At 43.5% G+C, this 12,586-nt stretch overlaps 1 protein-coding gene across 1 annotated transcript in view; it reads left to right on the top strand.

The window, feature by feature from the left end:
* The window catches only part of LOC124619168 (WD repeat and FYVE domain-containing protein 3), a 297,546-nt gene that overhangs the window by 72,522 nt on the left and 212,438 nt on the right, over positions 1–12,586 (top strand). The window contains exons 12-13 of the mRNA XM_047145406.1: positions 22–137; positions 9,288–9,527. Coding sequence (XP_047001362.1) covers positions 22–137; positions 9,288–9,527 — 356 coding nt within the window. The remainder of the gene's footprint in view (positions 1–21; positions 138–9,287; positions 9,528–12,586) is intronic.

Here is a 12,586-nt window from a genome sequence, read left to right as displayed (position 1 = left end):
ATTTTGTGACATATCTTTCAGGAATTGTTCGTGAACTTCTGCTTGGTGCTGGAGGTGATGACGACATGGGAACTCTCCTGGGTATGATGCATTCTGCACCAGCATCAGCGCTGCAGCTAAAAGCCCACATTTTGAAGGTCAGTTATCAATTTTTTCAATGGTGTACTGGTAGGAGAAAAAAGCTATTCTATGGAAATGTTATGAGGGGCAGGAATGCATTGGCTGTCTAAACCGGTTGCCTTTGCTGGTGAATTATTGTCACTGTAGGCCCACTGGATGCATTCTTCACTACCACCAGCAGAGTTTATGATCTTGCAAAGCTAACCATGAACATCAAGTTTTTTTGCACCAGAAAATTTTCTCTCCCCACCTCATAGCATTCAGTAAATACCAGATATTACAAGTGCCTATGGCAGTCACACATACCATATACACACGAATAATCTGTGCCATCGAATAATCTGCGCAGCCCAATTTTGAGGAGGAGGGTGGGAGGATATTGGCTTTGATTTGTTTTTTATTTGCCTATAATTGTTCTAACATAATGATTCTATTTACCGCCTTTTTTGCCATCATCAGTTGTGGTAGTATCATTTTCTCATCGCCACCTTTCCATAAAGCGCCATTCTCGGATCTGTCCAATAAAATTGTGATAACACATTTTTTGTAATATTTTTCCACTAGTGGTAGCTGAATGAAGTCCCATGCTCATTTTACTCACTCACAAATCTGGGACAAATCCAGCCGCTTGATTTTTCCACTTGGTGTGAACTTGTGGTTTTCATTGGCTGTCCATTGCATATATCACTGTTTAAATACGGCTTTGAATGGACAGTTTATACACGCATCTAGTGATTGCAGGACAGATGTTAGGCCTCCAGGGATAATGACCAACTCAGTTTTCCCTTTTTGTAATTTGTCTCGCACTTCCTCAGCTGTATGCTGGCGGAAATTGTCCAGGACCAACATGTTATGTAAATTCAGTAACGGCCAGGGCAACATTGCCAAATGTGAGTCACCCAGTCAACCAAGAGGTCATTGTCCATCCACCCTTTTGGATTCATTGATATTTTCAGAATAGTTTTCCATTTAGGTATCACATAAGGTGTTAGCTTTCATCCATTGCCAGTTACAAACATCTTCACTGTACAATTTTGCTTCTCGTTGCCTCCAGTTCATATCATGATGCTGGATTCCTTGTTCTGGTATTTGGTTGTTGAGTGACATCTCAAAATAGACTGGAGTTTGATCCGCATTACCAATATGCGATTATATAGGGTGAGTCAGGAGGAAAGGTGCATGCTTTGACGGGTGATACTACTGGTGATTCTGAACAAAAAACTGCCAACAAACATATGCCTTTTTCTTAAATGTCTCCAGGTAAACCAATGAACACAGCTAGGAATGGGAAAGGTGCAGGTGACGGTAAATTAAGATACTGTTATATTATGGTTTGTTTAATTGTGTATGTTTCCTCGCAGAAGATGTTCGAACAGTCCACTGTCAACTTCAATGCATATTACTGCTCTTGTAGACAGGTGTTGTGTCGCCGATCAGAGCTCAGTTTTGCATTCCTTTACCTGGGCACAAACATGTAAAATACAAGCAAGAAGTTCCTCTCTTGTGTCCACTCTGTGCTTGTAGACATCACTTTTCAACCCCCCTCACAAACAGCAATCCAATGGGGTAAGATTGGGTGACCTCGGTGGCCAAGCAATGACTCCACAGCGAATGATCCAACTAACAGGATATGTTGTGTTGAGATACTGTATCACTGGCCGTACGGAATGTGTAGGAGCTCCATCATGCTGAAAGTACATACGAGCTCATGTTGCCAAAGGGATATTCTCCACGTATTTTGGTAACACATTTTGAAGAAACTCAAGATACCGTTTCCCAGTGAGACAGTTTTCTAAAATAACTGGGCTGATGAGTTGGACATCGATAATACCGCACCACATGTTGACTGAGAAATGTCGTTGAAAATTCGTTTCACAGTAGCATGCACATTTGCCCATACATGAGAGATGTGCGTGTTGTTAATTCTGTTGCAGATAAATGTTGACTTGTCAGTGAACAGAATATGTGGAATTAATTGCTCATTGGCAATGATACATTGACAGAATTCTTGCCGGGCGACAGTATCTCCTTCATGCAGATGTTGTACACTCTGCCGGTGAAAGGGATACAGACCATGCTTGTGTACTCTGCGTATCATTCATGTTTGTGGAATACCAAGTTCTTCTAGAGCTAGTAGTAGGGTTGCGTTCCACTGCTTGAAGAATGTTGGCAATTTCATTAAGAGTTTGTTGTACAGGACATTCAGAGACAACATTTACACTGGGAAGCATACCTTGCTCACGCTATCTGTGAAGCACTCTGCTAAACACCCTGCTATCTGGCACTCTGCAATTTGGAAATCGTTGTTGGTATTCTTGTACAGCAGCTCTGGAATTCCCATTGGACAAACCATATACGAACACCATGTTAGCATACTCTGCAAGTGTGAAGATCTGTAGCATTTTCAGTACACAAAACTGTATTCGTTGTTCACGTAACAACACAGTAGTACCGTGCACTAAAGCACTGTTGGACTGTGACTTGAGGTAAAGAACTGCACCGTGCGCAAGTGAACTGTGTACTGATAGGGCCCAAGGGGCTTGGCATTCATTTGCTGGGTACGGGCTTGGTAACCCCGGGATTCCGGAGCTGGGGACTGGTAAGCACCGCTAGTCCTCTGTCACCGTAAGCTCTGGGCATGCTTCAGAGACCACCGTGCAGTGCGGCAGTGGAACGTTGTGTGTCTCAGCGAATAGGGATCTTGGCTTGACTGCCCGGATCGCGAGGATGTAATAAACCTCTATAAAAAAAAACTTCATTCTCTAGGTGTGCTGCGTGCTGATGAGATGCATGGCTGTTGAGGTGGAACAGTCATTAGCGGGCAACCTCTGGGGAACTTGCCGCACCTCGGTTGTATAAGGCTTACTCAGGCACGTGGGGCTTTGTCTGAGTGGACTCTTACTTCCGTAGCTGCTTGTGGGACCGAAATGTATCCTATGAAATCTTCTTTTTCTCCTCCTGGTGGAAAGGGTGGGCCACTGGAAGGTTCTAACACCCAGTCTATCAAGAGGACTCTTGTAGTCAGTCTCCCTGACTCCGGCGCTTCTTTGACGAGTCCATTCTTCAGTAACAGAATGCATTCTGGTCCTCAAAATGTGTTTCTCATAGTGAAACAGAAGGAGGGTAGTGTTTCGAGAAGGTTTTGCCCTTCTATATACAAAAGGGTTTGGAGGGAATCTGTGGCTCCGTAAAATTGGTGCAGTGCTTGGGCAATGGGACCTTGCTAGTGGAAACTTCCAATTCCCAGCAGGCAACTAACCTCCACACTGCTAAATGCCTTGGGAGGAAATATGCCATAGACACTGAGCTGCACAGCATCTTGAATTATAGCAAAGGTGCTTTGACATGCCAGGATATAATAGACATTCCCAAGGAGGAACTGCAATGTGAGTGGGCTCCGGAAGGTATAGTTGACGTGCAATATATCATGAAAAGGGTTGATGGGCATCTTATTAAATCCGACTCCTTTAATCTGACCTTCAGTAGCACGAAACTTCCTGAGCATGTTAAGGCTGGCTTCCTTCACCTTAGTGTGAAGCCTTATTTCCCAACCCCAATGTGCTATTTTAAATGCCAGCGCTTTGGGCATACCACCTGAGGATGTAAAGGTGAAGCGACTTGTGGCAATTGTGGTAAGGCCGCTCATGAAGAAGTTGGTTGCTCGTCTCCAGCCAAATGTATCAGTTGCTCTGGAACCCTCCCCATTTGGAGTAGGGACTGCCAAATCTTTTTAGAGGGATGCAAAGTCTAGTAAATAAAAACAATCAAGCGTATCCCCTATGGTGAGGCCAAAAGTATCTACAAGTTGATACAGCCTCCCACATTTGCTACATATTTTGCGTCAATGGTTCAGAAGCCTACTCCAAAAGCGGATGCCTTTGTGCAGTCGGAGGTGGCGAGTGTTGGCACTAACACCTGCAGATGTCAGTGCACTTGCAAGGCAGCAAATGTTTCAGAGCCTGTGGCCTCTGCTCGAACAGCAGAAAAGGGCACAGTGGCCAACTTGGGCCAGCCCCTGGTGCCTCAAACAGCTGAGGCTGTTCAGAAGCCCAGTAGGGCCATTATCACTCCCACACCAGCTCCACCAAAGCCCAACAAACTGCAAAAAGCTCCTATAAAGCAAGCACAGCAGGTCAGATCATGTGGTAAACCGTCTGACCATGTTGATGTCATTTTACATGTGCTTCCTCTGGCTCTTCCCCAGAGCCGATGGAGTATGATGTATGTGTGGGGCAATCATCTTGCCCCGTGACTGCCCCTCCACCTGCTGCAGTATCCCCACCCCGTCAGAAAGATAGGATGAAGGTGCTACCCACATCATACATGGCTCCCATACTTCAGTGGAACTTGGGGTTCGGGACACATGTGGAGGAACTTCGTCTACTCTCTCAGGGTAGTCCACTGTGTGTGTCTCTAGGAGACTTATTTACATCCCTCATACTCCCCTGCGCTCCAAGGCTATACACTCCGCAAAAGGGATGACCTGTGTGGAGAGGGAACTGGAGGGGGTGTAGATCTTTTCGTCAGGATGGACTGCCACTCCTCGCCTCTCTCACTTATGACAACTTTACAAGCCATTGCTGTGTCTGTGCATGTGCATCGTCCATTGACTATATGTTCCCTTTACTTCCCCCACATGATGCCCTTGATGAAGGGCCCTCACTGCCCTTATTACACAGTGCCCCCCCAGTCATTCATCTTCTGTGGTGATTTTAATGCCCACAACGTGCTTTGGGGCTCTACAATTACTTGTCCCAGGTGTAGAGCAATTGAGAGGCTCCTCCTGTCATCCTGTGCATACTTGCTAAATGCGGGACAGAGCACTCACTTCTGCACAGCGACACTCTGCCATTGATTTCTCGCTTGGCTCTCCAGCTCTTGCCCACAGTGCTCAATTGGAAGTGGCCAGTGACTTGCATGGAAGTGATCACTTCCCGATCTGGATTCACCTGCCAGATGGTGTAGGCCCCGAAATGAAATCCCCACGATGAGTTCTCAGTAGAGCCGACTGGACACTTTATAGCCAGTTGGCCCAGTTCGAACGCTGTGCGAATGTCAAGGTGTGGGTGGATCATATTACCAAAATGGTCCACCATGCGACTGCAGCATTCATTCCACAGTCCATGAGCCACCAGAAGAGGCAGCCTGCCCCTTGGTGGAGTGCAGAATGCCACTCTGCAATCAGGACCAGGTGTGCGGCTCTGCGTAGGTTCCAGTGTCAGCCAACTGCTGAGAATCTTGCAGCCTTTCAAGTGGCGAGGGCAAAATGTCGCCAAATTATTCGAGAGAGCAAGAAGAGGTCATGGCAACAGTTCCTGAATACCATTAATCGTTCCACCAAAAGTTCCATTGTGTGGGAGACCTTCAGGAGAGTTTGTGGGAGAGGAGGGAGGTGCCCCATGGCTGCTGTAATGAATAGCAGCACTCTCCACATGGATCCACGAGACATTGCCCAAACTATAGTAGCATATTTTGCCACAGTTACCACAACAGCCAGTCAGGATCTGGGTTTCCATCACCATAGAATGGTTGCTGAGAGGTGTAGTTTGGACTTCCAGTCCACCTCCAATGAAATTTGGAACTGACCAGTCTCCATGTGGGAGCTGGATTCTGCATTGTCTGTGGCTCGTGACACATCCCCTGGTCACGACAGGATCCATTACAGTATGCTATGGCACCTCACAAGGTGCAACAGAGGTATCTTTCTCGGAATTTTTTTATGCCATTTGGGCATCAGGTCACTTTCCTGACTTGTGGTGTGAGGCAGTTTTAATTCCTCTTTTGAAACCTGGGAAAGACCGCGCATGCCCAAGTAGGTACTGTAGTGTTGCTCTCACTAGTTGCATGGGAAAGACCTTGGAGCAGATGATCAACCACCACTTTGTCTGGATCTTAGAATTGTGGCAACTCCTTGGCCGCTTTCAGTGTGGGTTCAGGAGGTTTCATTCCACCTTTGATAACCTTGCCCTCCTGGAGTCGGCTATACAACAAGCTTTCCTATGCGGTCATCACCTTCTAGGTGTATTTTTTGACATCAAGTAGGCCTGTGGTACTACTTGGAGGCGTCTCATCCTAGAGCAGCTTCACGAATGGGGTGTATCGTGGTTGTCTCTCCATTTTTATTCAGTCTTTCCTCTCGCCACGATATTTTAGATACCAAGTCAGTGACGTCCTGCCTGATTGCTTTGAGCAAGAGAACGGTACCCCTCAAGGTAGCGTTTTAAGTGTGACTGTCTTTGCCATAGCTATTAATAGCATTACGTCCATAGTGAAAAGTCCTGTCCAGTGTTCCTTGTTTGTGGATGATTTCTCTGTGTTTTCCTCTTCTTCAAACTTCGCAATGACAATGTGTCAGTTTCAACTTAACTTTAGATGTTTGGATCAGTGGGCGCAGAAGAGTGGCTTTAAGTTTTCCACCGGGAAGTCCGTGTGTGTTCTTTTTCACCGTTCTTGTTCGATTTTAACATTTCCTGAATTGAGAATGAGGGACACTGTCCTTACTTTTAAAGACACAGTGAGATTCCTGGGGCTCATTTTTGACTCGAAGCTTACGTGGTTACCTCATGTTAGAGACCTGAAACAACTGTCAGTTAAGGCTTTAAGTATTTTAAAATGTCTCAGCCACAGTACATGGGGAGCAGACAGGACTTGTATGCTCCAGTTTTACAGGGCTTTTGTGCGATCTCGGCTTGATTATGGGTGCATGGTGTATGGGTCTGCAAGACCTTTTTATTTAAAGATGTTGGACGTTGTGCACCAGAAGGGATTAGGTTGGCCACTGGGGCATTCAGAACAAGCCCCATACCAAGCCTCTGTGCAGAGGCTGGTGAACCGCCACTTCATATGCAGCGATGGCTACTTATGGTGCAGCAGGCATATAAAACTATGTCCACACCATACACACCCGCATACCATATCGTTGCTGAGCTTCCTCTGGCACAGATTTGCCATAACTGGCAACAAGTAACGAGGCCCTATGGCATTCGCACACAGGATTGCTTTTTTGCAATGGCTACGGCTGTTCTTAATGTTTTTCGTTGAGGTTTGAGCAGATTTCCACCATGGCTCCTCTAGAGACCCAGGCTTTAGTTTTAGATGTGCATCATGGTTTTACCATCGTTTTCGCTGATGGCTCCACACAAGGGGATTTCCGTGGCTGTTCTGTAGTGTTCCCTGATCATGTCACCAGGTTTCGCCTGCCTGATGAATATACCGTTTTTGCAGCAGAGCTCCACGCGATCCTGAGGGCATTGGAGCAGCTGAATCGTATTCGGGGCAACCAGTTTCTCATCTGCTCTGATTCCCTGAGTGCCGTACAATCATTGCAGAATTTGTACCCAGTTGAGGAGTTGGTCCAGCTGATATATGACCAATTGTACTTGCTCCACCAGCGGGGTAAGCAGGTGTCATTCTGCTGGGTGCCAGGTCATGTCAGAATATGGAGCAATGAACAGGCCGATTGAGCTGCCGAGGAAGCTTGCAGAGAGCAGGATGTAGCACAGTATCCTATTGCCTTGCAGTCTGTCATTTCTGCACTCCACAGGAAGTGCATGCGGTTTGTTGGAGGAAGAATGGCTGGAGGTGACGGCCAATAATCTGTGGTTGGTGAAGCCAGCAACTCGGCCGTGGCATTCCTCCTGCTAGTTGCTCAGGCGGGGTGAAGTGACCCTTATACACGTCTTCAGATCAGACACTGTCCTCTCACATATAGCTTTCTATTATGGCAGGAGGATCCCCCATTTTGTGATGCTTGTGGTGTGCACATCTCTGTCTGCCACATTTTAATGGAATGCATGTTATATCGTGTTGCAAGGGCAGTGGCAAAAATTGGTGGGGATCTGCCCTCTATTTTAGCTGATGATGAGACGAATGTATCTAGCGTTTTACAGTTTTGTGTGTCTGGACTCTGACCTAAACTTTTAGGCTTGCAGAGTGGCTGGCTCTTCCCTTTTTTTCCTTGTGGTCAGTCTGCTACTTCCATTGTTTTAGCTTTCTTCCTGTGTAGTCCATGTTTTACTGCTGACGCCATGCTTTGTCGTGGGTATGCACATAGTTTTCCAACCTTTGTTACCTGTGTTTTACAATCTGTTTTATCTCCCTGTTCTGGGTATTTTCTTGACACCCATCTCAATCTGGTTTTGAGTGGGTGCTTGAAGACATTGCTGTCGTGCGCCCATACAAACCTCTCCATCCATCCTGCATACTGACAAGGTTAGTAAGGACGATGCTACGTCTTTCCCGTTCCTAGTTGTTTTCGTTGGTTTACCCGGAAATGTTTAAGAAAAAGCATATGTTTATTAGGAGTTTTTTGTTCAGAATCTCCACTAGTATCACCCCTTAAAGCATGTACATTTCCTCCTGACTCACCTTATGTATAGGAATGTCCATTGCACAAATTTATCACACTGTGATGAAAATTCACTACTTTTACCTTGTAATGCCTGGAAGCTTTTGAGCGATGGTAGTGTTCTTCCAGAAGCATAATCCATTTCAATTTAAAACTTTTGGTGACCAGCCCTAGCTAGCTTTGAAACTGGTGATGTCTAGTTCTCTGGCTAAAGCAGTGCATTGAGTTGGCTCATCTCACTAGTCACCTTGCATCCATATTGTCAATTGTCGCCTACATATTAAAAAACCTTTTTTCGAGGTCCAGGTGCTTCACTTTTTGGCAACGAAATGCCCAGTGATTACTGTTCGTTTCTTGAAGCCACATTTTGTTTCTTTGTCAGTCATGAATACAACCCTCACTCACATAGTACTTTCTTCCTGTTGCGGATTCCAGTGTTCTCTGTTTCTTCAATACTTTTAAGTCTTTCTTTAGCTGTGTATGAGTAATAACAAGAACTTGTAGCCATAATTGACAAGTTAACACATGCTTAATAATTCACTTCTGACATGTTATTTACACATCACAGTCTGAGGCTCCAACAACACTATAGTATAACAGGGTCTATTGTTGGGGGTGGAGCAGTACTAACCTTATTACAATTAATCCATGCACCCCAATTTTTCATCCATACGTTCAGGAAAAAATATGCGCAGATTATTTGCGCATGTATAGTAGTACTGCAAGTTATTACCATTTATTACCAAGTTGCTGAAGTGTTTGAACTGTGACAACATTTCTTACTAACAAAATTAATTTGATGTTGTATTCTTTTTTATAGTCATTGCTGATTTGCCTGCGTGAAAGCCATCGATGCCGTACGGTATTTCGCAAAGTTGGTGGCTTTGTGTATGTAATGAGTGTTTTGGTATCTATGGAGGGCTGCCTGTCTGGACAGCCATCTCAACCCTGGGAGAGTATACCGTACACCCAGGTGCTGCATTTACTGCACATGGTCTTTAATACAGTTACTGTTGCCATGCGCTTCGAACCTGCAAATGCCAAATTTTTCCATAATGAGGTATGTAATTTTTCAGGTAAATATTTAGTAGTTGCTTTATGTCTGTCCATATGATATTTTAACACACTAAAAATTGTCCTCTTTCTTGTATTAATGTTACAGCATTATTTTGTATCTATAACAGACCCACTCCCAAATTCCTTTGTTGTTGTTAATCATTTTCATCACTGTGACACTGGTATGTATCCCCTTCATGAATCCGGACCTTGCTGTCGATGGGGTGGCGTGCCAAATCGTAGGTACAAACACAGCGAAGTGGTATCTGTTGAGAGGCCAGACAAATGTGTAGTACCTGAAGAGGGGCAGCAACCTTTTCAGTAGTTGCAGGGGTAACAGTTCGGATGATTGACTGATCTGTCCTTGTAACATAAACGGCCTTGCTGTGCTTGCTGAATGCTGAAAGCAAGGAGAAACTGCAGCCTTAATTTTTCCCAAGGACATGCAGCTTTACTGCATTGTTAAATGATGATGGCATCCTCTTAGGTAAAATATTCCAGAGATAAAATAGTCCCCCATTCTGACCTCTGGGCAGAGACTACTCAGGAGAATATCGTTGTAAGGAGAAAAAAAACTGGCATTCTGCGGATCGGAGTGTAGAGTGTTATATCCCTTAATTGGGCAGGTAGGTTAGAAAATTTGAAAAGGGAAATGGATGGTGGAAGTTAGATTTAATGGAGTTTGGTGGTAGGAGCAACAGAACTCCTGATCATGTGAATACATTGTTATAAATACCAAGTCATATAGGAGTAATGCAGGAGTGGGTTTAATAATGAATAAGAAAATAGGAATGCAGGTAAGCTACTATGAAGAGCATAGTGAGCACAGTTTCATAGCCAAGATAGACAACGAAGCCCATGCCTACCACAGTAGTACAAGTTTACATGCCAGCTTGCTCCACAGATGATGAAGAGATTGAAGAAATTTATGATGAGATGAAAGAAATTATTCAGATAGTTAAAGGAGATGAAAATTTGTAATGGAGGATTGGGACTCAATAGTGGGAAAAGGAAGAGAAGGAAAAATAGTAGGTGAATATGGAATGGGTGAAAGGAATAAAAGAGGAAGCTGCTTGGTAGATTTTTGCACAGAGCAGAATTTAATCATCACTAACACTTGGTTCAAGAATAATAAGAAAAAGGCTATATATATGTGGAAGAGACCGCGAGATACCGGAAGTTTTCAGATTGACTGTATAATGATTAGACAGAAATTTAGATAACAGATTTTAAATTGTAAGACATTTCCAGGGGCAGGTGAACTCTAATTGCATGTTATTGGTTATGAACTGTAGATTGGAACTGAAACTGAAAAGAGAGATGAATTTAAGGAGATGGGACCTGGGTAAGTTGAAAGAACCAGAGGTTGTTGAGAACTTCAGAGAAAGCATTAGGCAACAGTTGATTCGAACAGGGGAAAGGAATACAGTAGAAGACAAATGGGTAGCTTTCAGAGATGAAACACTGAAGGCAAAAGAGGATCAAGTAGGTAAAAAGACAAGGTGTGGTAGAAACCCTTGGATAACACGAGAGATATTGAATTTATTTGATAAAAGGAGAAAATTTAAAAATGCAGCAAATGAAGCAGGGAAAAGGGAATACAAACATTTAAAAAATGAGATTGATAGGAAGTGCAAAAGTGCTAAGCAGGAATGGCTATAGCACAAATGTAAGGATTTAGAAGCATATTTCTCTAGGGGAAAGATAAATTAAAGAGGCGTTTGGGGAAAGACAATATGAAAAGCTCAGGTGGAAAAGCAAAACAAGGATAATGGAATGCAGTTGAATTGAATCAGGTGAATTAAATCAGGTGATGCTAACAGAATCAGATTAGGAAACATGACACTTAAAGCAGTAGATGAGTTTTGCTATCTGGGCAGGAAAATAACTGATGATGACCAAGGTAGAGGGAATATAAAATGTAGACTAGTAATGGCAAGAAAAGCATTTCTGAAGGAAGAAATTTACTAATACTGAATAAAGATTTAAGTGTTAGGAAGTCTTTTCTGAAGGTGTGGGTCTGAAGTGTAGCCATGTATGGAAGTGAAACATGAACGATGAACAGTTTAGATAGAAAAAGAATAGAAACTTTTGAAATGTGTTGCTACAGAAGAATGCTGAAGATTAGATGGGTAGACCACATAACTAATGAGGAAGTACTGAGTAGAACTGGGGAGACAAGAAACTTGACCAAACAGAGGGCTTGGTTGATAGGATCATTCTGAGACATCAAGGGATTACCAGTTGAAAGGGAAGTGTTGGGGATAAAAATCATAAAGTGAGACCAAAGAATGAATACAGTAAGCAGATTCAGACAGATAGAAATTCACGCTTTGCTCTGAATGTAATTGATCTACACCATATTGTTCCTACATAATTATCTATCCATTTTTAAATTAAATTTGGTAGACACAGGAAACTTGATACTTATGTGACTTGTTAATTATAAATTAGGATGGAATTAACTTTTATTCTGCATGAGAAATATTACCTTATATCCACTACTACTTCAAATAAACTAACAATGCTGAGAAGCATAGTCCATACTGTGCTAAGAACAGAGTTTTGAGAGACAAGGTGGCTTGATATTTGGAAAATTAATACTATCATTGGTAAGCTGATTATTTTCATGTGGGGTATATGACTCAAAGATTCTCAAGGAAAATTAGGGTTCAGTGTTCTATTGTTGATGGGGTCAATAGGGACAAAGCATTAGCTCATATTGGGAAATAATAGGGAAGATAATTGGGTGTGCCCTTTTTAAAGGAAACATACCAGATGTTACATTAAACAATTTAGGGAAGCCTTGGAAAATTTAAATGTGGATGGGCAGAGGGGGAGATTTAACCTCACTCGTCCAAAACATGAGCCTGTTGTCTTGGCCATCATGGCAGCTCACTCAGTGCACATGACTCAGAGGAGCTGGAAAATTATTCCACAAGGAAGTCATTTACAGTAATCAAGTGCTTTTAATGTAGAAAGTGTATTGGTTCTTAAAATGTGTTGTCAGTGTAGGAATCATTATTGGCTGCCTCAAGTGTAGGAAAACATTTACTTCTCTAT

The sequence above is a fragment of the Schistocerca americana genome, chromosome 1, assembly GCF_021461395.2.
Source record: "Schistocerca americana isolate TAMUIC-IGC-003095 chromosome 1, iqSchAmer2.1, whole genome shotgun sequence".
In the NCBI taxonomy this organism is placed as follows: Eukaryota; Metazoa; Arthropoda; class Insecta; order Orthoptera; family Acrididae; genus Schistocerca; species Schistocerca americana.
The sequence above is the reverse complement of the archived record's forward strand: the minus strand, read 5'-3'. Positions and strand labels throughout refer to the sequence as shown.